This window comes from Onychostruthus taczanowskii, unplaced genomic scaffold, assembly GCF_017590055.1.
Source record: "Onychostruthus taczanowskii isolate IOZ18803 unplaced genomic scaffold, ASM1759005v1 scaffold32, whole genome shotgun sequence".
In the NCBI taxonomy this organism is placed as follows: domain Eukaryota; kingdom Metazoa; phylum Chordata; class Aves; order Passeriformes; family Passeridae; genus Onychostruthus; species Onychostruthus taczanowskii.
The window spans coordinates 4,106,337-4,133,869 of record NW_024500572.1 but is presented as its reverse complement, the minus strand read 5'-3'; the positions used below and the strand labels follow the sequence as shown (position 1 = coordinate 4,133,869).

Here is a 27,533-nt window from a genome sequence, read left to right as displayed (position 1 = left end):
GGGCTGAAAGGAGGGATGCTCAGAGCTGCCCCACCCCAAACAGGTCCTGTGCCACAGAAAAGGGGCTGCCCAGTGCCAGACACACCAGGCCCTGCTCAGGACAATGACAGAAGACACAGAGGTCAGGGAGTTCCCTAGGAGCTGAGCTCACTTTATTGCCTGTCAGCAGTGACACCTTCCAGCCAGGAAGTGACTCACAAGACCCTTCCCATCCCCACCCCAGGACAGGGAGACCTCCTACAGACTCTGTGGGATCCCCCAGCCCAGCCCCAGGAGGTGTCCAACACCTTCACCCCGGGGCAATACCAGCACTGCACTTGAGCCAGGTGCCCCACCTTCCATTGCCATCCCACCTCCTCCTTTTGAGCCCAAGGTAAATCTGTGCTGGGGAAATGACACAGCCAGAGGCACTGGAAAACTTCAAATTTCCCCTCCACGATGAAGATGATCAAAGGCTACCTGAGCAGCAGGTACAGGTCCCAGCAGGTGACAGCTTCCCCTGGCTCTGCTGCTTCCAAGGAGGAATCAGGTCACTGGGGCAGGAGAAGCTGGAGCCATCCTCCCTCCTCTCCATGCTCTTCAGGAGCCAGAAAAGACACAAGATGGGTGAGAGGCACAGCCAGGTCAGCCAAAGCCTGGTGGATCCTTTTACATTCCCACAGGAGTAGCTCTCAGATTAGCTCACTTAGGTATTTCCTGGACCATCTACTCTTTGCCCCACAGCAAGGGGAAGGATGACAGAAATTGCTCCTCACAGTTTATAAAGCATCACTTGGAGGCTGCTTCTCATTTCCTGGTCTTGGTGCCTGGTCAGCTTGAACCCAGCCAGCTGGACACTGGCCCTGACCAGGGGTCTGTGCCTCCAGCTCTGTTCCAGTCTCATGAGACGTGTCTGACCTGGTGCTTGTTTGAAAGACCAAGGGCTGGCAACTAAAACAGGAAAATATTTTGGATTCTTTTAAAAACCAAATTCTGCACCAGGTCCAGATTCCAGGCTTGGCTCGGGACAAGTTCATCTTCTGCCAAGCTGCCCCTCTGGCAGCACCCCCAGTGCCAGAGAGAATTCTGCATGGATGGCAAGACCATCTCCACGGCTTAAAATACTTAAAAGCACTGGTGTCCTTTATTTAGGCACATGAGCAAGAGTCCAAGGCTTCAGTTCAAGGGCTGAGGAACCAGGTGGGCAGGTGAGGTCTGGCTGTGTCCTGGAGCTTCTCCTACCCCATGGTGATTGCCCAGCTCAGGAGGGGTCATCAGTGTCCACCCTGGACAGGAGATGGGCGACCTGGGCCTTCTGTGGCCCAGTGATGTGCTGAGCCATCTGCACGATGCAGTCCATGGTCAGCTCGGGGTTGGCCTGGAGCAAGCTGCAAGGCACAGGGCAGAGAGAGGTTTCCTGAGAGGCTAAAGTGAGAACTGCCTGGTCTCCACCACCTGCTGTTCCCATCCCAGGGACCTCCTTCTCATCCCAGCTCCCACAGGCACTCACCTCCGGATGTGCTTCAGGATGTAGTCCCGCTTCAGGTACTTGATGTTCTCCCTGATGGCTGACTGGGTGCCATCCTCCTCCTGCATGTGCTTCTCCAGCCACTCCACCACCACCTGGTTGTTGTCCCAGAGGTAGCCCTGGAGAAAGCAGCATTGTGAGCAAGGGGGTCCTGCTGCCTGCAGAGCCCGAGCCCCCCCTTCCTCCTGGAGCCTCAAATCCAGGCCATGGGATTTTTCTTCCCTGTCCTGCACCTATTTGCAAACCATTTAAAAAGCAAAAAGGTAAAACATGGTTCCTTTGCATGTCCTGCTTCCTGAGGCAGGCACAGCAACACCTGTGTCATTTGAGAGCACCCCAAATGCTAAAAACTCCACTTTTGCCCTGGGAAGCCCTGTCATGGTAAAAAATGTTTATTTGGGGACCATTTTGCCATCGCTGAGCATGAGTACCCAACTGGAGTCAGCTGATTTGAAGAGCCAGCCCCAGCCCAGGGCTTTTTCACTGCCCATCCTCACACACTGCCATCACACACTGAAACACAACTGAAACCTCTGAATGGTGGGAGATTGAGGTGAGATCCCTCGGGATGCCCTCTCCAGGAAGCCGGGGCTGGGGGTACCTTCTCAGCTCCTTCTGTCTCCATGAACCAGCGCCGCAGCATGGACTGGATGTGGATGTGGCTGAGCTCGCTGTTGGCCTTCAGCACCTCCCCCTTCACCATCTCCTCCAGCAGCAGCCGCCGCAGCCTCCAGTAGAGGAAGGAGCGGGCGCTCTTCCACTCCAGGATGTCCTGCGGAAACCGGAGCACAGCCCGGGTTTGCCGGCGGCTCCTCGCTCCCAGCTCCGACGGGATGGAGGGCAGGGATGTCACAGGGAAGGGATTTCCCCCTCAACCTTTGCCTGTCACCTCGGAGCCCCTCCCCGGTGCCCGGCTCACCGTGATGACCCCTTTCTCCTGCATGCGGCCCGGGGTGTCGTGCAGGTCTGCGAAGCGCACGGCCACCTGGTGGTACACGGGCAGCAGCAGCTCCTCCCGCGCCTTCTGCTGCTTCTCCAGCTGCTTGCGCTGCGCCTCCGACAGCTCGGGGGACCCTGCGGGACACAGCGGGCTGAGCAGCCCCCCGGTGGTGCCACCAGGGCGTCCTCTCTGTGCTCCCACATCAGCCATCACGCCCAGTGCCACAGCTCTTTCCTTGGCACACTGACACCAGAGCCACACATGGCCACAAAGAGGTCACACCACACTCAGTGCCTGCTGCATGACAGGGGAGATGGCATTTGCAAGGACTTTGTGGGACCATGTTGCAGGCTGGAGGGACATGGGGGAAAGGAACTCCCAATCCATCAGGAACCAATTCAATGTGGCCATGGCCATCCTTCATCTCAAAGCATGGGAGAAGACCCCAGCCCCATTTAACCCATTGACAGAGCTCCCAGGAGATACCAGGTGTTCTAAAGTACCACCACATCCTCTCAGCTCCACTAACAGAAAAGACATAAAAGTCTTCCCAGGACACTAAAGGACTCCTGGTGGTTGCCACCAAAGTGCTTGAGCTTCATGTTTAACTTACCACCACCAATGTCCACAACCCCAAACTCCCTTTCCTTACCCAACTGTTCAACAATCCCAGCATAAACTGTATCGATCCTTCTCATGGTCTTCACCAAATCCTTCTTTCTGAACTTAATCTCCACTGTTCCTCCAGGCTCCAAAATGCCTCCCCTGGAATGGAAGTTTGGTAAAGCAAGGACTGGTGTGCAGGGGAGAATAAATCCCAGGCTGCTGACACACCCAGGTATTTTGGATGACACACACAGGTGTTCAGGATGCTGACCTGCTCTCCTTGTCAGCGTAGAGCTCCACGTGCAGGGGGTTGATGGTGGAGTCGATGACCACCCAGGAGCCGCCGCGCAGCTCGGCGTGAGGGGGGATGTACACCAGGACAGGCTGCTTGAAGTCCCGCAGGCTGTCCACGATAAAGGCGCCGAACTTCAGCATCTGGTCGTACATGTCTGAAAGCCAAAGGGACTCAGGGGCTGCGTGTCCCAGTTGTCACTGCCCCAGCCTCCTCCCAGCTGCCCAAAGACACCTTCTCTTACTGGAGAGACAAAGCATCCTGCAAAACCAGCCAGCAGGAAGCCACCAACCCCTGGGATCTCTGCCCTGCGACATCCCATGACCTCCACAGCCCAACGCAACCCCACATCCCAGAGTGGTGCATACCCTGGTAGCCTGGGCCATCCCAGGACCCTGTGTGGTGGCAGGGGTGACAGAAGTTTGTCCCACCACGTTCCCATTGTGTGTGCATCCCAAGCACAGGTACCTTTCATGCCGCTGGAGAAGCCTCTCCAGTTGGCAAAGATCATCAGTGGGAGGTGTTCCCGGTTGAAGTCCCGAATGGCCTGGGCTGTTTTAAAAGCAGAGTCTGGGAACCAGACCTGTCCAGCCTGCTGGATTATCTGGAAAAGACAGTGAGCAGCTGAGACTGTGCCAGTACTTCCTGGCATGCCGCATGAAACAGCTGGAAGAAAACAAACTACCCTGGCACCCTTGATTTCACCTGAATTAAGGAAAATCATGCCCAAGGATCATGCTGAACTATTACTCCTCCCTTCCCTCCAGCTCCTCTCAGATGCCACCTGGCCCCAGCTGTACCCCACTCACCTTTGCCTCTGAGTCCAGGTTGGCAGGGTCAGCAGGTATTGTCACCTCCACGGTGCGGGTCTCAACAGCAATGACGCCCACGGGGAGACCTCCCAGCCTGTGGCAGGGCAGGCTGGGCTCAGCAAGGCCAGTTCTCCTCCACCCCAGCCCCACCAGAGAGCTGCTCCCTCTCCACCATCCCAAAAGCAGTGACACAGCCAGGGCTTGAAAGTGAGAGGCCACACATGCAGGATCCCAGCTCCATCCCCTGCTCCTGGCAGTACCTCGCTCTGCCGACCACCACGGTCTGAGCCCACGGCTTCATGATCTCCATGAAGCTGCCCTGGTCGAAGAAGCCACTCTGCCAGGTCCCTTTGAGAGCTGCAGAGCACAGGAAAACATGGAGTGGTGCAAGGGCAAGCACTGAAGGGTTCCTGAGCACCAACCCACAGCCAAGAGCATCTTCTGCACCTACAGGATGCATTTGGGAGCAGAGCTGCACAGGCCTTGGGCTGTTCTCACTTACTTGGATGGGGTCTCCCTGCCAGCATCCACCTGGGGTCATAGGGGACTTTGGAAGGGACAAAATCAATTTCTCTTTCAATGGGGTCACTTATGGCAGTGACAGGTACTGGGCTCTGGTTATCCTGTAAGGCAGACCCCAAGGGCAGGTCACCAGCCAGGTATGGGTGACATCCCCCACCTCCACCCTGCAGCACCCTCCTACCTTGGGTATGTATGAGAGCCACTGCAGGATGGTGTAGACCCCCTCAAAGTCATCTGGGACAGTGACATGGGAAACGCCATTGTTGTGCATGATCTGCACTCCTCCCAGCTGGTTGTTGGATGTGTAAACCTCCCGTCCCAGCACCTAGACAGAGTTCCCAAGGAAAACACACGGGGCTCTGCTGACACAGGAGCTGCTCCCTTGCTCTGTCAACCCAAACCTCTGCACAGGCAAATTCTCTCTGGGCTTTGGCTGAATCTCCACCTCTGTCCAGGCTGATGTTCCATGGGACAGGGAAGGAGCCCACACAGGTAGTGGTGAGAAGGACAGTGCCATGGAGGACATGCAGCCAGAGCTTGGTACCTTGTTGAGAGCCGTGACACCGGTGAGGATGATGTGGGAGTTCTCCACCTGGATGACACGCTGGCCCAGCCTCACCAGGTAGGCACCGATCCCGATGGCACGACAGGTCACCTGGGCACACACAAAGGGACACGTGGGGTCACTGGGGCTGCAGCACAGACCTGGAGAAGGATGCTGTGAAGGGCTTGTTGCATCCTGTTACCCCTCCCATGGTGACTTTAAGAGTCAGCAGGAGAGAGGGAAGGAGCAGAGAGGAGAAGGGCCCCACTGTACCATGCTGATGGTCACTATTTCATCATAGGCACGGGAGGACTCCCCAGCAATGGTACCAGCAGCTCTCAGGTTTTCCACCCCAAATCCATTGTCCTTCCCAATGATGTCCAGCAGGACATACCTGCAGGGAAAGTGCAGCCGTGGTTTGGGAAGCACTCACCTGCATGATGTGCCTGGCAGGATGCTGAGGTGGGAGGTGCACCCTGGTGGGGTGTAGGGCAGAGCTTGGGGTGGCTCCATGTGTCTCATGGGATATGGGACTCACCTGGACTCTCCACCTTCCTCCACATGCTCACAGCGCACCGAGTTCATGGTGCTGATCCTCGTGTAGTCCTGGGGAGTTAGGTACAGGTACCTGAACCCCTGCAAGGAAAGAGGAGAAGGATGAGTTGTGGAGCGCCCCACACATATGCTCACGTGGGACATGGCCCTTTCTCAAACCATGCTGTGCAGCAGCTCAGGGACCAGAGCTGGACAGAACAGCCATGCCAGCACTGGAATCTTCACCTCCACCACCTGGGAGAAGCCAAAGGAACCAACCCCATGGTGCTGGGTGCAGGCATGGCCTCAATCCCTGCTCTAATCCCAAAACTTGACATTCCAGTTTAGCTCTGCTCATCCCTTCCCCAGCTAGACCCTCTGCTGTTTCCTGTGCTGCAGGAGGGGAGGTGCCCACACACCTTGTAGGGCTCAGCTGGGTCCAACCAGGCCACCTGGAACATGTGCTTGATCTCATCAGCGAAGCCGATGCGGGCGCCGCTGTTGGCAGCGATGTAGATGCGGGGGATGCCCTCAGCCCGTGCCAGCTCCGAGGCCCTCAGGAACACCAGGTCCTCCTCAGGCCCAAAGGAGCCAATCTTGTGTGTGATGTCGTTGCAGATGAGCACAATGTCCCGGCCTTTGGGGTACTCGGGGGTCTTCAGCTTCATTTTGAAAGCAACCATCCCCACCTGCCTCGAAACAGCACAAGGTTACAGGGAAGAATCTTCAGAGAATCACAGAGTCACAGAATCATTTACAGAATCACAGAATTAACCAGGTTGGAAAAGACCTCCAAGATCATTGAGTCCAATGCTTGACCGATCACCACCTTGTCAACTAGAACAGAGCACTGAGTGCCACGTCCAAGAGACACCGCGGCTGAGCTGCAGTGGCATTAAGCAACAGACAAAATGGTTGAGGAGCATCTTCCAAGCTTTAAACACAGCCAGACTAAGCCACCAGCCATTCCCACCTGCTTCCTCTGCCCAATTCTGAATCATTCCCTGCTACCTCATTCCCTCCAGGGACCCTGTTCATCTGCACAAGGTGCCCCTGAGAGTCCAGGACCAGCTCAGTGTAGGTCAAGATGTCCTTGGGATACAGGTCCGAGGAGCCCCACAGCTTGAAGAGAGCCTGTGGAGACACAGCACGTTGGTTGGAAGGGTTTGGCTTGGAAGAGACCTTAAAGACCATCTAGTTTCAGGAATTCCAAGAGCTAGGAATTGATTTAGAAATGTCTCATATAACCAAAAATGTGGGCGCTTGGGCTCTTTTTGTTTTCTCATTTGACAGCCCGAGGAGAGGGACCTTTTCCTTAGGTGGGAATATTTGGGGAGGGTGGGGGCGAAGACCAAATGCAGTAATTTGGAGCCTCTTTCTGCTCAGCCAGACTCACCTGCCTGATCATCTCTGGGAAGTCATACACGTAGGTGGTGCCCAAGGACTGTGCCTGGAACCGCTTGGCCTGAAGCAGGTCCTTGGTGACATAGGGGGTGTTGATGAGCATCCCATGCTGCGGCCCCTGCTTGTCCCCATACGACTGGAACATGATCTGGAAAGGAGAGCAGAGCATTGGTTGCCTTCCCTGGATGTCGTGGTGGCTTTTTCTGGAGCTTTGCTGAGCCCTGCTTGGTCAAGGTGATTTTCCACCAATTTTTTTACTATTGAGGGGACTGTCACACTGATGTGCTGCCAGTACTAGTGACACCCTAACACTGACCTTCAACTCCAACGTTCAAAATTGCCCAGTTCCACACCAGCATCAACCCAAGGAACCCAACTGGGATGCAGCTGAGCACATTTTGAATAAAGCACCACCCCAAGGAACCCAACTGGATGCAGACAGATGGGATGAAACCAACCCAGCTGTGGGAATGCTGTTGGAAGTCTGGGGGCTCTGAGCAGACCAGCACTGCAGGTTCACAAGGAGTTTTGCAGAAGCCCCCACAAAGCTCTCCTGGAGCTGGCAGCACTCAGGCAGCCATGGCTGGGTTCCTGCAGTCACCACTGAGGTTACTCACGCTGCCAGTGCTGGGGTCCCTCACTTCCTTGTAGAGGCTGATGTCCAGGTAATATCCAGACTCATTGGTGAGGAAGAGGCGGATGGGGATGGCGGTGGTGGTAGTGGGTGTCAGGCGGATGTTGATCTTCACCTCAGCCTGCAGCACCCGCAGCTTCCAGAGGCGGCTGCCGTAGCGCATCACCATGGAGCGCACCGACTCCTCGATCTGCACAGGGGATGGCACACAGGAGAGCTGGTGACCCCAGGGACAACACTGAGCACAGGATGCCAAGGCTGGAGCAGCCCTATTGCATGTCCACCCCAAACAGCCATTTTGGATTTGCATTGGGTGAGCCCCTTCTGTCTCTCCATGCCTCCTGGCTGGGCCTGGTGCTGATATCCACCCTCTGCACTGGGGACAGGGAGGGACGGTGAGGGGTGGCTGCCCATCTGTGCAGTGGTCATGAGCATAGGAGATGACAGAGGAACTTTTCCAGGACAGAGGAAGCAGGACCCCAAGCAACACACCTTGGACGGGTCCATGATGACAGTGGGCACGAAGTTGAGGAAGATGTGGTTGCAGTCCGTGCGCACGTTGGTGTTGTTGAAGGCCACCTCCAGCTCATCCATGGCCTCCAGGAGCAGCCGCTCGCCCTCGTTCTGCAGGTACTCGAAGGAAGCCTCCTGTGATGGAGCAGGTGGCTCAGCAGGGGCCAGGCCACCCCTGCACCCTCACTGCGCCCCCGGGCGCCCCGGCGCCACCGTGCCTTGGTGATGAGGTCGGAGTGGCGCACGATGGCGCGGATGAAGAAGCGGTAGTCGGTGGCCTCGGTGCCCGCCTGAACCTTGGCAGCCCCCAGGTACAGGTGCATCTTGTGGTTGGCACAGGGGATGGCCATCAGGTCGAAGTTGCGCATGCGGCTCAGCTCCAGCTGGAAGGCGAGCGCCGGCTCCAGGTGCCGGTAGATCCGATCCTCTGCGAACTGCCAGGCACAGCCGTGAGCCTCCAGGTGGAAGGCACCGCACCAGCACTGCTCCCACGGGATCTTACCTCGTCCCTGGCTCTGAACGTGAAGAACTTTGGGAATTCTCTCTGCAGCAAAAGGGAGAGAGAAGACAACATGAATAGACCTGGTCCACAGAGGATTGTTCTGATTCTCCATTAAAAAGAAAAAAAACTTGCAGGCTTTGTTCTCCCCCAAAGGGAAAAGGGCTGGGAGGGATTGATTAGATTGGATTTTAGGAAGAAATTGTTCCCTGTGAGGGAGGTGAGCCCTTGGCACAGGCTGCTCAGAGAAGCTGCGGCTGCCTCATCCCTGGAAGTGTCCAAGACCACATTGGAAAGGGCTTGGAGAAACCTGGGACAGTGGAGAGTTCCACCCCATAGCAGGGAGTGGAACAGGGAGGATGAACTTTAAGATCCCTTCCCATGCAAACCACTCTGGGCTTTTACTCTGTGATGGCTTCTAAGGCAGCTTAAAGCTATGGAGTGGCTCTGCAGGAACCACGTTACTGGAAACATGAGCAGGATAAAGGATGACACAGGAGATTAATCACTCATTGAATTGCTCATTAATTAATTGCCAGCTCCTAAAGCACAGTGGGTCCATCCATCACTCAGTGCTGTGTCTGTAAGCTATTTATAGATGTCAGAATCTCAGTAGCACTCACCTGCTGAGCAATGAGGAATGTGATTCTCCGGAGACCACGTTCAACGAGGATATTTTTCTACACAGAAACAGAAGATGCCACCAGTTAAGAGAGCTTAAACATCTTCACCAAGGCAGCAAAGGAAACCTGAACTGCAGCATTTTGGGGGGCACTGCATGGAGAGGAGGCAGTGTCTTGGGGTACAATGCTCTGGCTTGCAGGGTTTACAAAAAGGGGGTCCAGCCCCAGCGACAGACCTTGGACTGGGCAAAGGCTCTGAAGATGGGCACCAGCTTCTCATCTTCCATGTGGTCAGCTGAGCAGAGCGCGATGTTGAGGATGTGGATTGGCTCCTCACGGATGTTCTGGCAACAAAACCCTACAGTCAACCCTGGCCAGCAGCATCAGTGCTGTCCCAGCACCACCTGGGGGTATCAGCAGCTTCATGCCCACCTTGGTGTCCTCCTCATCGTAGGTGGTGGCCTGTGCATCACTGAGGAGCCCGCTGTCCGACGAGGAGTTGGCAAAGCACGAGATCACTTCATCGAAGTTCCTGCCCAAACAGCAGGGATGGGGTCACAAGCCAGCACATTGTGCCCACCCCCTGCCTGAAGGGACAGCACTAGGAACCCACTGTGACAGTGTGACAGGGACACAGGTACCAGCACAATGGCCCCACCAATCCATGGCAAACCCACAACTCATGAAATGCAGCTCTGAGCTCTGCTGCGTTAATGTTCAGAGGGGTTTAAGCCTGTGCCATGTAAGCTTTCCCCATGTTCCTCATGTCCCCACAAGGTAAGTGTCCTACTGAGAATACCCAGTCTGCAGCTGTGGTGGGAACTGGAGCTGCCTCTAGCACCACCCACCTACCCCCAGCTGTGGCTCTTCCACCCCATTTTGCTCTCCAATGACTGCAGTGGTACCCAAAATGCACAAACACTGGCCAGGCGTGTCCCTGCACCCTCACCTTGTGAAGTCCTCAAATCTGCGGAAGGCCACCATGACTCCCATCCTCTGGCTCGTGGGGGAGAAGCCGCTGTCCATGAAGAGCTCAGTGCTGTGCCGGGCCAGGTCAGGGTTGGAGATGCTGATAGGGACGGACACCCTGCCATGGGGAGCAAGTGTCAGCCCTGGGGGAGGCACCATGTGGGACCACACAGCTCCCACAGGGGACCTTGACCTGCAGAGGGCTCATCCTGCTCCACTGGCAACAGGACAGCATGATGGCAGCTCCTGCTTTGCACAGAGAGGATGATACAAACCCCATAGCTTTGTGAAAAGAACCATGTCCAGGGGAGTGGGACAGGTGTGTGGGAGGGACCCCTGTACCTGTTGGGGTGGGAGGAGGGCAGCATGAACTGGAACTCCACGAGGCAGGTGCCATCAGAGAGCTGCTGGTGCTGCAGGCTGTGCAGCTCATAGGCGATGTACCCCCGCCGCACGTACACCTGTGAGGGGACACAGGAGGTACCACCTTGCCCCTGCCACCCCTGAGCCACCCTCAGGCCCCCTCTGTGCCCCCCAGGCCTCACCTCCAGCGCTGCCATGCGCACCACCTTGTTGGTGTGGTAGAAGAACACGGGAAGCACATCAAAAATGGAGGTTTCTGACAGAATCAGTTTCTGTGGGAAGAAAGCAAAATTTAGGGCAAGGATGAAGTGAGACCTCCCTGCTCCATTTAGGGGGTACCTCAGTGTGGAGCTGTGCAGGACTGGTCACCAGGGTGGAACACTAAGCCCACCATGGGGAAACCACTAGAGCCAGACATGAGTCCACACATCTGTTCTCTGCTAAATGGAACATGGAGCAATAGATAGGAACTGGCAGCACTGGAGTGCACCCCCTCCCCTGCTCCACACAGCCACTACAGCAGGGCTTTGAGTGATTTTTAGCTGTTTTTAAGACTAAATCCCTTGCAGACCCCCCTCTCCAAAGCCACCCAAACTCCCTTTGGAAAAATGTGCAATTCCCAACCTTCAGGTTCTCAGGGCAGTACTCATGTCCATACATGTCGATAGCAGAGATGAAGATGGACTCAACCTGGTTGTGCCGCAGCTCATAGGAGGGCATGTGAGAGGCAATGAGCACCTGCCAGGGGAGAGAGGAGATGGGAGCATGGGGGACAGGGATGGGGACAGGAATGGGATGGCACTGCATGGTGCTGGCTGACCTGCCGGGCTCTCAGTGCCACTTTGGAGTGCTCGGTCTTGCTGAGCTGTGTCAGCTCATGGAGGATGGTCGTCAGCTCATCTGTCAGCGTGGGGTCACGGCCACACAGCTGGTCCTGCAATGTCACAACCACCATGGCTCAGCTCAGGCTCCTCACTCTGTGGGATGGCTTCACCCTGCACCCCAGCCCTATGCAGCCAAAGGGGACAAGACCCAAGGCACTAAAATGGGCTCTCTTTGACCCAACCATAGTCACACAACACCAAAGAGGGGAGATAATTAAAATAAAGCAATAATAAGGCAGGAATGGACACTTCAAGTGACGTGGAGCTGCCTTGACTCTTCCCTGCCACCAGCCTTTTCTCCTGGAGTCTCAGGCACAGGCTGTACTCACAATTAACATGATCACCAGCTGGTTCTTCTTGGCCACCTGGGCATGGGAGAAGATGCTCTCCAGCACGGGGGTCATGTTGGGTTTGCATTGCTCCCGCAGGCTGATGACACACTTGTCGTAGTGAGCTGTGGGGCAGGGTCTGGTGAGCCCTGCAGCTCCTCCAGAGAGCCCTGCAGCTCCCCCAGAGCCCCGAGCCCTCACCATGCTGGAACTGTGTCTCCACTTGCAGGTAGCGCCTGAGCAGGTCCAGCACCACTGCCTTCATGTAGCCCCGGATGCCACTGCGGTACCTGAGGAGCAAAGAGGCCATCATGCTGTGAGGAGGTGGCTGTGGAGGAACAGGGGGGTGACAGACAGCACAGGGCTCACCTCTGTACCAGCTGCACCAGGCTCTGTGTGTTCATGAAGAAGACCTCCCGCTCAGCCTTCCTCTGCAGCGTGGCTGCGTGGGTGTCCAGCACATTGGCAATCTGTGGGGAGAGGGGACAGGGTTCAGGGTGGCTCAGGGGCACCAGGCTGCCAGCTCCCCCTTTGCTTACTCCACCCAGAGCTTTTCCCTTGTTTGGTTTTTTTTTCCAAAGTGAAAAATGCAAAGTGACAAGTGAATATCAAAAAGAAAGGCACACATAGAAGCAAATACACGTATAAAACCAAGCACACAGAGAAAATATAAATCTCCACATATTTCCCTCACTCATTTTATTTGTTATAAAATCTTGGCAGCACAAATTGAGGCAGGAGCTCCGAGCTGGCTCCAGTGAAGAGGATGTGAGCCCCCTCTGCCACTCACCTGTTGGCTGGGGAAGCGGCAGAGCACGGAGGTGATGTTGCTGGCGTACTGCGCCATCACCTTCCGGATGGACTTCTCCACAGCCAGCGGGATTCGTCCCGAAATGCTCGTCATGATCTCCTGCAGCTCCAGCAGGGGAAGGGCAGGGTCCCTCAGGGTCTTCATCAGCTGTGCCACCCATTCCTTCACCTGCAGGAGCAGAAGGTGATGCTGCTGGATTTTCCCTCATGGCAACTGGGTGGAACACCTGGTGCCTGGCACCCACCTTGGTCTTGAAGTAGGGCTCTGGCAGGCAGTAGCCGTTCATGACATTGGTCAGGTTGTCCAGAACGTTGCGTAGAACCTGGTGCTGCTTCTCACCAGTGATGGGGAGGGTCTGCTGGGCTGGGAGCTGCCCTGTGAATGGCTGTGCCTGGAGAGGGAAGAGGGAGGAGGGCTGAACTGTTGTTGACAGGGACAAAGCTCCTGAGAGCTGAAGGTGCCCCAGAGGAACCAGCACAACCCCTGCTTTGGGTCAGATACAGAGGAAGCACCTGACATTGAGCATAGTGGATCTGCCAGTGTCTCATCATGAAAATAACATGGAAAAACTGTGCTATATATAAATGCACTTTTTTAGTGCATGTGAGCTCCTGCACACCGAGGAAGCAGAGCAATCCATGTGGAGCAGTACTTGAACCCAGACAGCCCAAGGACATGGCATGACCTTCACTGTGTCACCACATCAGGGCAGCTCCTCCATTTTGTGCCCTAGGGAGCATTCCTAGGATGCCACCTGGGAGCTGGCAGGAGGGGATGGCAGCCCCTAGGAGACTCACAGGCTTCACTTTGGAGGGATCATCAAGTTGGAGGCGGGCGATGACACAGCCAGCCTCCAGCAGCGCTCCGGGCCGCTTGACGTAGTGCAGCTGGCCCGCCTCCTCCACCGCCAGCGTCATGATGATCTTCATCACCTGGCGAGGAAGGGACACGGTCACCGAGCCCAGCAGCACCAAAAATGTTGCTCCTTCAGCTCTTCTGCAAAGCTCACCTCGATCTCTGCATAAACCTTCCCCTCGTCCACGTGGCCGCCGTCCTCCACCATGTACTGCAGCAGCTTCCCCGCGCAGGGCGAGCGCAACACCGTCGGGTCCTTCTCCTTCTCGAAGGTGCACGTTTTGTTGCCGATGGTGATCCGGTACCTACGGGAGAGGGAAAGGTGTCACCAGCCAGCTGGTGGCCATCGGGGAGGGGGGATGGGGGCCCTGGCAGAGGGCACCTGTCGATCTCCTCTTTCATGTAGGTGGTGTAGCTGCAGCCGTCGTAGGAGAGCAGCAGGCCCCCATCGTTGAGCCGGTGCACGTCGATCTCGATGTGCGTGCGGTTCATGATGACCACGTAGGTGGTCAGTGACTGGCGGGCCACCTGTGAGCAGAGGACACCCTCATTGCAACCCCAAAACACACTGAACAGCCAGGCAGGGGGCTGGGGGGGCACCTCCCCACGCTCAGTGCAATGGCTGCTGCCACGGGATGGGGATGTGATGGGAAGGCAGGAGGCATAACCTCAGGCTGCACCAAGGAGCTGTTCAACTCTGCCCAGAGCTGGTTTAACTCACAGCCCAGAGCTGGTTTAACTCACAGCACAGGCCAGAGCTGGTTTAACTCACAGCCCAGAACTGGTTTAACTCAACTCACAGCCCAGAGCTGGTTTAACTCACAGCCGGTGCCAGAGCTGGTTTAACTCACAGCCCAGAACTGGTGCAACACATGGTTCACCTGCCACTTTCATCATGAGTAAGGACTTTTGCATGAAGTCCAACTAATTTGGTTTAAAAGCAAGAAAATGAAGTCCCTTAATAAACTCAGGGCAACAGGGTGTATGAAAATGTCTGTCAGGTCAAAACGAGGTTATTAAGGTTATGAGGTTATTGACCTCATTTTTGTGTTGCCCATTTTTAAAGGACAGCTTTGTATCTATTTCAGTTTTCTCCCCTGGGACGGAAGCACGTCCCTGACCCCTTGAGAAGCACTGTGGCTGGTTTGGGGGGAGCACAGCCCTGCCCTCACCTGCAGAATGTACTTCACTCCCTCATAGAGGAGCTCCACATCGACAATGTTCAGCAGAGAGGCTGCTGGCAGCACCTGGCCCCTGAAACACAATGGAGGGATCAGGCCCCAGAGCATTCCCTGCCTCTCCAAGCGTGTGGGATGTCAGCAGTGCTCCCAGTCCTGGTGGGAGAGCACAATGGTAACCAGAGGGGACAACTGTCAGCTTTAAGTGACCCACATGAGTACCATGCACAGCCAGATCTGGAGGGAGGCCAGGCACTGGGAAAACACTCAGATAAGGCACATGGGAGAGCCCTGGGAGTCCTCCAAGGCTGGAGGAATAACCTTGATATTCAACAACAAAAGCAAACTGCACAGCCAAGCCACTTCCCCTTGAAAGCTGTTTTCCCAGCCAAGGGAAGCCTTTCCTGTCCAGACAAAGTGATAGCTGAGGATCCAGATACCCCTGGCCCTGCCTGTCACAGCGCTACTGTCACTAAATTTGTAAAGCAAAACTGGGAGGAAGATGTCCCAGAAAAACAACATTCAGGTCTCCATTGTGGCTGCCCCAATCCTGGAACTGCTCAAGGCCAGGTTGTATGAGGCTTGGAGCAACCTGATCTGGTGGAAGGTGCCTCCCACATGACTGAACTCCTCCTGGGCAGGCCCCACTCCGCACCTCTCCAGCGTGTGCAGGAAGTCAGTCATGCACGTTCTGAAAGCAGCATCTGCCACGTTCAGGGCACCACAGACAACCCCCAGCATGGTGTCTGGCTTCTCTGCCTGTGGGGGCAAAAATGACAGAGTTTGGGTCTTACCCCAAGGGAGGGAAGTGGTGACCCCAGGGCATCACCCCCACCTGCACTTTCTCAGCAATCAGGTGGTCCAGCCAGCCTGTGTGTATCTCGTTGTTCTGGAAGCTCTCTGTCTCCAGCAGCTTGATCAGGTACTCCACCGTGGTCCGGAAATCCCCACGGATAGACAGCTCCTTCAGGGCCACCACCATGTTCCTTTTAGGGAGAAAAGCCCTTCATTAATGACTGAGAAGGTGGCACTTGGCTCCCAGCAGAGGGAACTGGGGAGCTTCAGGGCGTAGGGCAATGAGCTCCTGAGATGATTAGGTCCTGAGCCCCCAGCAACTTAATAGAGTAGAATCACTGCATGGTTTGGGTTGGAAGTGACCTTAAAAATTCTCTTGTTCCACCCCCTGCCATGGGCAGGGACACCTTCCACTAGATCAAGTTACTCCAAGCCCCATCTGCCTGTTCATGAAACTGCTGCTCAGCTCCTGATGGACACTGCTGCTCACAGGCACTAAGCAATGCTCAGCAGATGACTTCAACATGTCCTTGAGGATCAGGTGGGTGAACTGGAGCCACAGCACCACCACAGTCCAAAAAATTCTGGCTTTGGCCAAACAGCCAGGTGCTTAACACAGCAGAACCTTTCTGGTCCTGTCAGATAAAAACCACCTTCCCCAGCTCACACACCAATTGTGACTCTTCCCAAGGACACACGCCCTCCAACTCATCCCGCCACACTCACGAGGTGGCCTCCTCCCGGTTCTCTCCCCATGAGAAGCAGTGTCCAAACTGGGAATCAGCAAATTCGTGCAGTCCCCCAGCTGCTGCCACGCTGAAGTACCCCCAGACATTCTTGCTGCTGCGGAAGTTCAGCTCCTGCACCGTCCCCGAGCTGGGCTTGAAACCCTGAGCCAAAACAGAGCAGAGATGGAGGAACCAGGATTGAGACTCATGCAGCAAGACAGGGAAGGGGACCCCCCATGGATTGCACCGATCCCATGAACATTGTCTGGCTGGAGAGGACCATGCCCAGTTCAACCCCACAGGTGGCAGAGTCCCCTTGTCCCCACCCTGACCCCAGCTCACCTCCTCGGGGTTCTCGCTGGTGATCCGGGCAGCAATGACGTGGCCCCTGGGCACGGGGGGGTTGGAGGGGCTGTGGAAGCAGATGGGGGTGTCCCCCCAGGGGCTCTCCCCATACAGCACCCGGATGTCTTTTATCCTGTGCAAGGGGATGCCCATTGCAATCTGCAGGAGAGACAAAAGGCCTGAGCTGCCAGGGAGACACCGACAGAGAGTCTGAATGGAGAGCTCCCAGTGGGAAGCCAGAGTAGAAGGAAAGCTGCCACACCTCTGTCACCTGCACCTTCCATGCTGGGATATGGGGCAGCTTCCCTCTGCCAGGCTCCAGCCCAGTGCTCCTCCCTAAATGCCCAAACTGCCTCCTCTAACACCCCTGGAGTGAGCCGTGCGTGCAGGTACCTGCAGCTGGGCAGCCGGCAGGTTCACGTCCGCCACCATCTCCGTGCACGGGTGCTCCACCTGCAGCCGGGGGTTCAGCTCCAGGAAGTGGAAGCTCCCGTCCTCCCCGTACAGATACTCCACGGTGCCTGCGCTGACGTACCCAACCATCTGGGCCAGGCGGACAGCGCACTGCGGGAGGGAAACACCTGGGTCATGGAAGGACGGGGTATCCTGCCTTGGAAGGGACTCGCAGGATCGGCATCCAGCTCCTGCTTGTGCAGAGGACATCCCCAAAACCCCACCGTGTGCCTGAAAGTCCAAACGCTCCCTGGACTCTGGCACACTTAGAGCTGTGATCGCTTCCATGGGGAAGCTGTTCCTGTGCCTGACCACCCTGGACAGGGAGTCCTGCTCAGCTCAGGGGTCTCTCCCCTCCTTAAAACCCCAGTAAACCCAGCCCAGTTTCCCACTAAAACCTCGTGCTGTCCCTAGATTAGGCCACCCACTTTCTCCATCATCTCGGTGACAGCGGGGGCAGCGATGGTGGCGGGTGCCTCCTCGATGATCTTCTGGTGGCGGCGCTGGATGGAGCAGTCCCGGCTGAAGAGGGAGATGGCGTTGCCGTACTCATCTGCCAGGACCTGCACCTCCAGGTGCCGCGCGTGCTGCGCCAGCTGCATCAGGAAAATGGGGGATCCGGGCGCCTCCGCCTGCACCTGCGGCGGGGGAGAGGGTCGTGCTCTGGCATCGCCCCCCGAAATTCATCCCAGGATGGAGGAAGTGGGAGGTGCCCCGGGTGGGAGCAGGACCCTGCCGGGATGGGACGGCAACAGGGATAGGGGTTCCAGGCACCTCTCACCTGCCGGAAACAGGCACTAAATTCCTCTGCTGTCTCCACTTTTCGGATGCCTTTGCCCCCGCCACCTTCTGCTGCCTTGATCATCAGGGGGTAGCCGATCTTTATGGCCACCTGAGAGGGTCAGGGCTGGGGTGACTGTAGTGTTTTGGACCCCAGCACACCACCCTGACAGCCCACACAATTCCAGGCATCCCTGAGCAGGATTATCTCAAGTGACATTCATTCAGTGGGACAAACTGCTGCTGGCACAGCCTTGTGTGTGTGTGGTGTGTGCTGGGAGGCCAGAAGGGCCAGGGCAGGCAGGCTCTGAGGAGGAATCATGGTGGGCAGGAAATAAGCAGCTGCCTACAGGCTCAGCTTTACCTCCAGGCCTTCCTCCACGTCCTTCACGCAGCCCTGTGCATACGTCTCCAGGGGGATGCTGATGGCCTGCTGATGATTCTGGTCCTCCTCAGACCACTGAGCCACCAGACCTGCAGATATGGCCAGGGCTGTGGTCACCACCAGGGTGGCACAGCTGGGGTGGCATGATGGGTGTGCCCAGGGAGCTGAGGATTCCATAATTTCCCTTGTTTCCAGGCACTCCATCTCCAAAATCCCCCTGCCCAAATCAGCTGCTGCAATGGGGTCCCCAATGTGTGTGGCCAGATGGACCAAGGACCCAATCCTGGTGCTTGTTTGGGGGGAAGGGGAGGCAGGGAGGAGGGAAGAGGAGAGCAGGGAGAGTGTGAGGAGGCACTCACCACTCCCACTCCATGGCAATGTGGGGATCTCCAGGGTCTGAGCCACGATGGTGGAGGCGACTTTGTCCCCCAGCGCCCACATGGCATCACTGGGGGGACCTTTGGAGAGGGAGAGAAGGGTTGAGGGGGTGTCCAACCCACCAGCCCATCCCTACATCACTGAGTCAGCCCCATCAGCCTTCTGCAAAGACTGGGGAGGCAGGAAAGAAACCTCCTCAAACCCAGTGCTCAGCTCAGGACTTCTCCAAGGGGAGCTCAGGCTGAGAATCCCACAAGGTCTGCTCCCACACAGTGTTCCTCTGTGAACACTGCATCAGCCTGAACATTACAGGGAAAACCCAAAAAACAGCAGGATTCATGGGAATGCCCCAGGAAACCAGCCTGAGGACTGCCATTCCATGGGCCAGGCATGCCAGAGGCACCAAAGGAGAATTCCCAGTGCAGTGTCCCTGTGCACACACCAGCCCAACACCCAGCACGGAGAAGCAGTGAGACCTTACCTAGGAAAGCTATCCCGGGGCCAGGCATGCCAGAGGCACCAAAGGAGAATTCCCAGTGCAGTGTCCCTGGAAGTGACTGTGAGTGCACACATCAGCCCAACACCCAGCACGGAGAAGCACTGAGACCTTACCTAGGAAAGCTATCCCATTTTTCTGCAGCAGCTCTGGCAGCTTGTGGTTCTCTGAGGCGTGTCCCCAGCCAGCCCACACCGCCTGGCACAAGGAGAAGGAGCAGTGGGAATGTTACCCCTATGCTGGCATCTCCCACCACGCCCAGCTCCTCAGCACACAGGGACATCACCCCCTTTTGGGGTGTCCCCTCTGCCCAGGAACTGCCCTTGGCAAGGAGGTGGGACACACAAATGGTCACTACCTGGACTGGGATCCGTTTGGAAATGTCCACGATCAGCTCCACGTTGGCGTAGTTGTTGTTGTTCGTCCCTCCAGGGACTGGCACGTAGTGATCTGCCATCTTGATGTACTCTGCAAGAGAGCACGGGGAGTGCTGAGAGCCAGATCCCTGAGTGGCACCCCTTCCCAAATCCTCCATCCCGGGGAAGTTGGAGCAGGGAAAAAATATTTACTTCTGGATTTGACTGCGCAGGAGTGAAGTGTGTGACTCCCGCCTGTGCAGAGCCCTCACATGCCAGGCAGGAAAGGGCTGCTCCAGCTCATCCCCAGGTCAGGAACTTCCTTTTTGGGATATTTTCAGGAATTACCTGCGTTAGCCTTGAGGTCCTCGGGGGTGACCATGACCACGAAGCGAATGGCGCGCTCGTTGCGGAACATCTCGTAGGCCCAGCGGCGGATGGAGCGCATGCACTTCACAGCAGCAATGCCATTGTTGGCAATGAGGACCTGGGGGGACAGGGACAGGGGGTGGCAGGGTGAACCCTGTCCTTGCTACCCCGAGGGATGGCAGCGCAGGGGCGAGGGATGGGTGTGGAGAAAAGCAGGGAGGATGCAGCTGGTTGTACATCCCAGCAGAGCGTGAGACTCCTCAACAACATCGCCAATGTCTGGCACTGGGGATAACCAAGGATGGGATTTTGGCCATCGTTTGAGCAAAGCTGCTGCATGGGGTTCCCTCTCCCAGCCCATGAGGGCAAGTGAAGCCACGAAATGAACAGCTCTGGGCTGCTATTGCTCCAAGCCTGGCAGACACAGGACATTTGGGCAGTGCTCAAAGATGTCCCTGCAAAAAGCAGTGATCCCCTTGCCAGGCACAAGCAGAGGCATGTGGGGACAGACCTTCTCGATGACACGGTTGCCCCCAAAGCGGGTGACGAACTCGGCTGGGGAAGCAACGGAAAAATCCCGCTGCAAGTCCATCTTCCTGTGGCTCCTCTTTGCCAGGCTCAGCCCCGACATGCTGGGCCTGTGGTGGGAATGTGGTGGCTGTCACTGAGCCCACCCAGAGAGCCCAGAGCCACTCCAATGAATCCTCCCCCAGCCCCAAACCCCCTGCAAAGCCTGTCCTGCAAAGGTCACCAACCATATCTACAATGTGACTCAGGCAAGACATAAGGAAATTCCTTATTTATGGAAGGATGGAAGAGCAACAGGGATACTGCTGGCAGCACCACCTCAAACCCAGCGTGGCAAGAGCAGCCACCGTCGGGCTGTCCAGTGTCACAACACGTCCCTGCAGCCAAAGGTTTGTTATTTTTAGCCAGAGCAGAGCAGCTGGAGGAGGCAGGCAGCAGCATTTGGCTTCCAAGTTGTTTCTTCTGGATATCAGCTGTGCTCCCATGGGAGCTGCCCGGTGCAGCCAGCAGGGAGTGAGCTGCCCCACATCCAAATCAGGGATTTTGGGGGGCACCCCCTGCCCTGGTTCGTGCCATTCTCATGCAGGTGGCACTGCTGGCACACAGCCAAGGACACTGGTTCTGCCCCTTCAAAGGGAGCAGGACTGGGGGCATCACCTTGTGGTTCCGAGGAGCACCAGCACGTGTGCCCCCCAATTTTACCACCAGCAATGCACCCACCACAAGCACCCGCCCTCCCTAACCGGGACATCCCTTCCCCACCGCGCTCCGGCCATCGGGGGTTGCCATCCCTACCTGATGCCGGCGCTGGGCTCCAGAATGGCGCTCACGGTGGGGGGCTCGGGGACCGTACCCGCCACCCCGGCCAGGCTGCTGCGCCGCCGGCCCACCCTGAAGGCCGTGGCCATCAGCTCATCATCGGAGGAGTTGTCGTCGAAGGAGCCCAGCACGAACTTGGCGAGGGCCGGGCGGCGCAGCGCCGCGGGGTTGTACACGGCGAGCTGCTCCTGCTCCGCGCCCGCCCGCCCGGCCCGCGGCGGCGGCTGCCGGCCCGGGGGGCTCGGCTGAGCCGAGGGCCCGGCTGCGGGGGGCAGCCCCGCGGGACTCTCCTCCGGCTCCTTCTGCTCGCACCGAGAGTTGGACATTTTAGCCCAAACGAGCAGCAGCACAGCGAGCAGGAGCAGCGCAGCCGGCAGCATTCACGGGCCCTGGGGGACACGGAGCACCCACCCCGGTTACGGCTGTGCCGCTGAAACCACGGCCGCGTCCCCAGAGCTGCAGCACCGCAGCGCCCGGTGCCGGCCGCCCTCAGCCGGAGCTGTTTTCCCTGCTCCGTGAGGAGCCGGGGAGGGTGACACGGCCTCGCCTGCCCGGCCCTCACAGCACCCTCAGGATGGCGGCCCCCAGCCCGGCCCTCATACCGCGGGGGGTTGAACGGGACCCCCGAACCGCGGTCGATTATCCCCGACAGAGATGGGCATGGGGGTGAGGGAAAAGCGGCACGGCCTCCTCATCTCCTCACCTTCCCCTCAGCCCCCGCTCAGCTCCTCACCTTCCCCTCAGCCCTCACCCCCTCATCCCCTGACCCTCCCCTCAGCCCTCGCCCCCTCACCATGGCTACCAGCCCCGTGCCCGACCCCGCCGGTCACGCCGGGCTCCCAGGTCACTCCGGTGTCAGCGGTCCCTCCGTGTGTCCATCTGTCCCTCCCCGCTCCCCGGGCCGGAGCCCAGGCGGTGCCAGGGCCGCCCCCAAGGGAAGCACGGGCCCCCCCCCGGGCTGTTCCAGTCGGGTCTCACACGTGATGGTCACAAATATTTCTCTGCTAACGTGTCTGGAAAACTTCTGCGGGAGATGAGGGTGGAAGGAGGGAGGGGGACACCCGATCCTTGCGGGACAAAGGTGCCCTGGCCCTGTGCCTGGTCACAGGGACGAGGACAAGGACATGCTGCTGGGTTTGGCTCCCTGGGGGGGACAGGGACTCCCCATTCCACCCCCCCCTCCCTCCCTGTGTTAAAATATCAGTGCAAGAGCATGTAAACAAAGTAATTTTTATTTTAAAAAACAGACTGGGAAAAAAAACCCAAGCAAACAACATATACAGCAAGGGCACAGACAGTGTAAACTCACTGGTGATAGTGTTAGCTCAGAGAGAACACCAGAGGAAGGGTTACAAGGATATTCTATAAAAACTGGTGTAATTTCCAAAAAAAAAAAAGGCTTTTCATTTCCATTAAAGGAATTACAATGTCAAAGATGGGCTGGAAACCCAGGAGCATGAAGTCAACACCTCTTCGTCCTGGAAATACTAACAGTTATTGCCAACAGTAAGTGGAAACTTTAATTTGCTCCCAAGGTGGCAAAGCATAAAGTTCCCTCTTTTAAGATCTTAAAAAGACCTGAAGTAATTTGCAACTATCAGTCCCTTATTTGAGAGGTGTCAATGAACAAACCTTTACTGCTGCCATCATCAAGTACCCCCAGGTCCTTGGTCAGCACAGCTCACCTGTCATCCAGGTGATTCCACACCCAGGAAGAACCTAAAACCTTTTGACTTTCCCGTCTAAATGCCAACAAAAAATTCAAAAGCGTTACCAAGGGTCTTGGCCACAGCCTCCCTGTGGCTGAAGGGAGGATTTATCCCAAAATCTTGAGATCATGGATACACCAAGTGACACTCCTGACCCTGTATTTTCTTTACAGCCTTGAGAAGCCATTTTTGTAATAAATCTGTAGCAAAAAGCTAAAACCAAAAGCCTTTTCCTCCCATGGAGACTGCTCCATTCCCCCCTAAATAGGCAAACTGGATTTTTTGGGAAGGAGGCAGCAGAGCATGCACAAAAGCTGAGCAGCTCGTAAGAACTGACATCCCTTCACCAGAATCTGAAAATAAATTCCCACTGCCACAACAAGCACAAATTAATACAGAACTCTGGTGGTTGGGGTCTTTTTTTTTTGCTTCAAACCAGGCTAAGATCTGTTCCAGCAGCAGAGCTGTCCATCAAACATGCTGTCGAAAAAGAAACATTTTAAAACAAAAATGTAACCACCTCTGAAAGTTTGGTCATTTGTTCATTATCAACAACCAAAGAACAACTCTCAGGTCAGCAGGAGTTTCTCAGAAATGCCCCAAGCCCTGGCCCAGGGCTGCTCCCAAGCCTCAGCCCCAGCTCAGAGTGCTTTCCAGTCGATGGGCTTCTTCCCAGACTTCTTGAGGAATTCATTAGTCTTGGAGAAGTGCCGGCAGCCAAAAAACCCTCTGTTGACAGAGAGGGGTGAGGGATGAACCGTCTGCAGGACGTGGTGACGCTTCTGGGGACAGCAGAGGAAACCACTTGTTAGATTTGGAGGGTTTGGGCTGTTCCTGCTCCAGAGCAGGTGATTTACTCCAATTCCTGCTCCAGGGCAGGTGTGATTTACCCCCATTCCTCCTCCTCCTGCTCCAGGGCAGGTGATTTACCCCAACTCCTGTCCCAGGGCAGGTGATTTACCCCCATTCCTCCTCCTTTTGCTCCAGGGCAGGTGATTTACCCCAACTCCTGTCCCAGGGCAGGGGATTTACCCCCATTCCTGCTCCAGGGCAGGTGATTTACCCCCATTCCTGCTCTTCCTGCCCCAGGACAGGTGTGATTTACCCCCATTCTTCCTCCTCCTGCTCCAGGACAGGTGATTTACCCCCATTCTTCCTCCTCCTGCTCCAGGGCAGGTGATTTGTTCCCATTCCTGCTCCTCCTGCTCCAGGGCAGGTGATGTGTCCCCATTTCTCCTCCTCCTGCCCCAGGGCAGGTGATTTACCCCCATTCCAGCTCCTCCTGCTCCAGGGCAGGTGTGATCTCCCCTTACACCCCCTCCTGCACCAGCCTGAGACCCAAAGAACCAGCCACAAGGACCAAGACTTCCGTCCCACTAAGCAAAGGCATAAATGCCCTGGCATTTCCCAATTGCTGTCATGCCACCAGCAGATTTCATATTGATTCATGAGCCCTCAGCTAGGAGAAACAGCTCTGTCCTTGCGAGACACTGCTGACAACAGGAGCTTACACTTGCTCCACTTTTCTTGCTTAATTCTGGCAAAGGCTAAGCTGGAGCAGAACTCAATCTGACAGAGTTCAAGGCAGGGAAAATTCCCAATTCTGTAAGGGAAGTGCCCTCTAGTGTCCACCAGAACGAGGGAAAAAACCACGGAGAAGGAATGGCTGAGGAGAAGGAGGTGTACCCTGTCGATGGAGCTGCCTTTCCTCTGGGCATAGGCTCCCCAGAGCATGAAGACAAGCCCGTGCAGGTTCTTGTTGAGCCACGACACCACAGCATCTGTGAACTGCTCCCAGCCCCTCTCCTTGTGGGACGTGGCCTGGTGAGCCCGAACCGTCAGCACCGCGTTGAGCAGGAGCACCCCTGGCAAACAAAGCACATCCAGAGGGTGAAACAAGGGTTAATCCAGCCCGGGACTGCTCCTGGATGGAGCTCTGAGCAACCTGGGATAGTGGAAGGTGTCCCTTGGATAAGCTTTAAGCTCCTTTCCAACCCAAACCATTCTGGGATTCACACTTCTTTTTTCGCTGTTGAAGCAGATTTTCATTTTAAGGCGCTCAGAAGTGATTTTCTCTCCTACAGGTGGATTATTTCCAACCACGGGGCTGGTTTTTAGATCAGATTCTTTCCTGCTCCACGGGGGGCACATCACTGAGTGTCTCTGAGCTCACCTTGCTTGGCCCAGCCCGTCAGGTCCCCATGGCCAGGGTGGGTGAAGCCCTCAATGTCCTCAGAGAGCTCCTTGTAAATATTCTCCAAGCTGCAAACCAAACCAGCAGAAGGTTTTTAATACAAGAGCAAGCAGCACCACTTATTGCTCGAAGCAGGCAAGAAAAGCATTGATTTTAATCTCATTATTTAAGATAATAAAGCCATTTGCAGAGGCGGGGCAGCAGGGACTCTGTGTCTGCCTGGCAGCTTTAATGAGACTGGAAATTAAAATTTACATCCAGAGTATCACCCAAACTGCACAGAATTATCCTTCCAGGCGATGCACAACTCAAATTTAAGTAGTTGCAAACCACTTCACATCAGTTTTCCCAGCCCTGAGCACCACAGAACTGCAAATAATTAAGGAACAAAAGGGATTTTGCAAATTTTCTTACCTGGGGGGAGGTGGAACAGGTTTCTGGACACTGAAACAGAGCCCGTGAGCTTGCTTAGGTCCATGGTATGGATCTTGTCCCAAAATAACAACCTTTACCTGAAAGCAGACCTTGGTTAGCACTGATTTGTAATCACTATTATTCCCCCGAGTGAGGGAAAAAAGGCTTATAAATGATCTTAGTCCTAAAATAGAGACAAAAAAATGCCACAAACCAACCCCTCCAAGAAACTGAAGTTAAATCCCAGATATCTCATTGCTAAAGAGCACAGAGCCCACCTAACATTAAGGATTACTATCCCTATGGCTTTGCTGCCAAAATAATGAATTTAACTAATACAATTTGAGAGTAGAAGACAAACATTTTCACAGTCACAAAAAACCACCTTGTCATTTTCCAAGTCAATTTCATCCCATTTCAGCTTTATGCCACACTTGCTGTGATATTTTTGACAGGTTTTATTGGAAATAACATTACCTTGTGCTGTCTTATTTTCTTTTAATAACAGTCCTTTGTATCTCTTGTTCTTTTAATTGATCTTTACTGATCAATTAAAAGAACAAGAGATGTACAAGACCAAAAAAATCATGAACTCGGTTAAGCTGTTAACACCAGAAAAAAGATCAAAAGGATCAGAGGAAGTTCTGTGGCTTGTGAGGGCAATAAAAGAATAAAATCACAGTTTGTTATCAGACATGAAAGGGAAGGCTGGATTTATGAGTTAAGTGAACCAAACAACAGCATCCACACCCCGTGGGATCCAAGTTTAAGGGACCACACACTAAAGGAACGTGTCTGTGCACCCACCCCGCACCTTCAGGGTTTCAGACTCCCGGGAGCAGCTCAGAGACCCCCACACCACACACTCTACTCACATCCCAGATGTCGCACGTCTGCGTCCAGGTGAAGACCTGCTCGGGGGGCGGATACACCGTGTAGCGCTTCCTCTCCTCGGCCACGAACGCCATCAGCTGCGGGGGCAGCGGGGACTCAGCGAGGGCTCAGCGAGGACTCGGGGCGGGGGGACCGGGGCATGCTGCTCACTCACCTCCACGAAGTAGGGCTTGGAGAACTCCCCGGCCAGCTGCCGCCGCCAGCTGTCGCCGAAGCCCGGGGGCACGTTCCGCTCGGCCAGCAGCTGCCGCGCCGCCTCCTTGTTCCGGCGGATGCGCTCCTGCTGCTCCGCGCTCAGCGCTTTCTCGCCGGCTTCCTTCGCCTTCTTGGCGGCGCTCGCCTGGAAGCAGCGGGCAGGGGGGTGGCTGCGGAGGGTGCGGGAGGGCAGCGGGCGCAGCCTGGGGCGGGGGAGCAGCGCGGAGCGGGAATGCAGCCCGGAGCGGGGGAGCAGCCCGAGGCGGGAGCGCAGCCTGGGGCGCTGCAGCACCGCGGCACCGGCCGTGGATAAACAACGCGCGGCCATGCCTGCGCAAGGTCCGGCCATGGCTGCGCAAGGTCCCGCCCAAGGGGCGGCCCCGCCGCACGCGGTTGTTCCGCGGCAAAACACAAAGCGCGCCCCCATTGGCCGCCCACGGCGGCGAGCACAAACGCCCGCTCGCTATTGGTCAGCGGGAAAAACGCTCGCTTTTCCTCATTGGCTCGCCGCGGATGGAGGGGAGGTTTTCACCTAGCAACAGTGACGTCACGGAGGGGATCAGCGCTCATTGGGCGGCAGCGGAGCGTGGCCGCTTGATTGGCAGCTCAGCCACGCGTGGAGCCGCGCGGGAGTTTGGAAATTGTGTTCCCCCCCCTACAACTCCCCTCAGAAAAGGCCGGCAGCGCCCCCAGGCCCCCTCCCACACACACAGAGCCGGGCAGGCCCGTGCCGCCGGCAGACCCCTCTCCTCCCTCCCCTCTCCCCTCCTCCGGAGCCGCGGGCTCCCTCAGCCCCCCGATCGCTACCTCAGAATCGCCGCCCGGCTCCGGGGAGCGGGGGCGCTTCTTGGCCGGCGCGGGGCTGAAGAAGGAGTG

The 27,533-nt window shown here is 56.3% G+C and overlaps 2 protein-coding genes across 2 annotated transcripts; both read right to left on the bottom strand.

Annotated features, from left to right (window-relative positions):
• Positions 1-130: 130 nt before the first annotated feature.
• On the bottom strand, positions 131-22,201 carry ACACB (acetyl-CoA carboxylase beta). The gene is made up of 53 exons (XM_041410113.1): positions 22,045-22,201; positions 21,228-21,640; positions 20,416-20,542; positions 19,884-20,022; positions 19,538-19,647; positions 19,296-19,377; positions 18,665-18,763; positions 18,285-18,394; positions 17,922-18,032; positions 17,569-17,778; positions 17,081-17,251; positions 16,685-16,846; positions 16,341-16,504; positions 15,655-15,805; positions 15,475-15,578; positions 14,814-14,895; positions 14,024-14,169; positions 13,796-13,946; positions 13,584-13,718; positions 13,031-13,177; positions 12,766-12,954; positions 12,345-12,445; positions 12,177-12,265; positions 11,976-12,100; positions 11,583-11,696; positions 11,387-11,500; positions 10,945-11,034; positions 10,742-10,860; positions 10,380-10,517; positions 9,863-9,962; positions 9,667-9,774; positions 9,431-9,487; positions 8,811-8,852; positions 8,527-8,742; positions 8,288-8,443; positions 7,779-7,985; positions 7,154-7,309; positions 6,769-6,891; positions 6,177-6,446; positions 5,762-5,859; positions 5,497-5,617; positions 5,224-5,334; positions 4,861-5,004; positions 4,660-4,780; positions 4,418-4,514; positions 4,155-4,251; positions 3,814-3,949; positions 3,325-3,502; positions 3,100-3,212; positions 2,427-2,581; positions 2,109-2,279; positions 1,490-1,626; positions 131-1,367 (listed from the first exon to the last, which is right to left on the bottom strand). The coding sequence occupies exons 2-53, from the start codon at positions 21,629-21,631 to the stop codon at positions 1,241-1,243; spliced, it is 7,125 nt and encodes a 2,374-aa protein (XP_041266047.1). The 5' UTR covers positions 21,632-21,640; positions 22,045-22,201; the 3' UTR covers positions 131-1,240.
• Positions 22,202-22,467: 266 nt separating this feature from the next.
• Positions 22,468-27,035, bottom strand: UNG (uracil DNA glycosylase). The gene is made up of 6 exons (XM_041410114.1): positions 26,617-27,035; positions 26,444-26,539; positions 25,569-25,666; positions 25,134-25,222; positions 24,647-24,825; positions 22,468-23,742 (listed from the first exon to the last, which is right to left on the bottom strand). Exons 1-6 carry the CDS (start codon positions 27,004-27,006, stop codon positions 23,602-23,604), a joined length of 993 nt encoding a protein of 330 aa, XP_041266048.1. The 5' UTR covers positions 27,007-27,035; the 3' UTR covers positions 22,468-23,601.
• Between the last annotated feature and the right edge of the window lie 498 nt (positions 27,036-27,533).

What these genes read in the sequence shown, in the direction of transcription:
- ACACB (XM_041410113.1), bottom strand. Translation starts at nt 21,631, where the DNA reads ATGCTGCCGGCTGCGCTGCTCCTGCTCGCTGTGCTGCTGCTCGTTTGG. An exon ending in TACGCTGACAAGGAGAGCAG is followed by an intron (nt 3,213 to 3,324) that starts GTCAGCATCCTG and finishes CTTCCATTCCAG; the next exon opens with GGGAGGCATTTTGGAGCCTG. An exon ending in AGACAGAAGGAGCTGAGAAG is followed by an intron (nt 1,627 to 2,108) that starts GTACCCCCAGCC and finishes TGCTTTCTCCAG; the next exon opens with GGCTACCTCTGGGACAACAA.
- UNG (XM_041410114.1), bottom strand. Translation starts at nt 27,006, where the DNA reads ATGGCCGGACCTTGCGCAGGCATGGCCGCGCGTTGTTTATCCACGGCC. An exon ending in CCTGTTCCACCTCCCCCCAG is followed by an intron (nt 25,223 to 25,568) that starts GTAAGAAAATTT and finishes TTTGGTTTGCAG; the next exon opens with CTTGGAGAATATTTACAAGG. An exon ending in AAGGCAGCTCCATCGACAGG is followed by an intron (nt 23,743 to 24,646) that starts GTACACCTCCTT and finishes TGCTGTCCCCAG; the next exon opens with AAGCGTCACCACGTCCTGCA.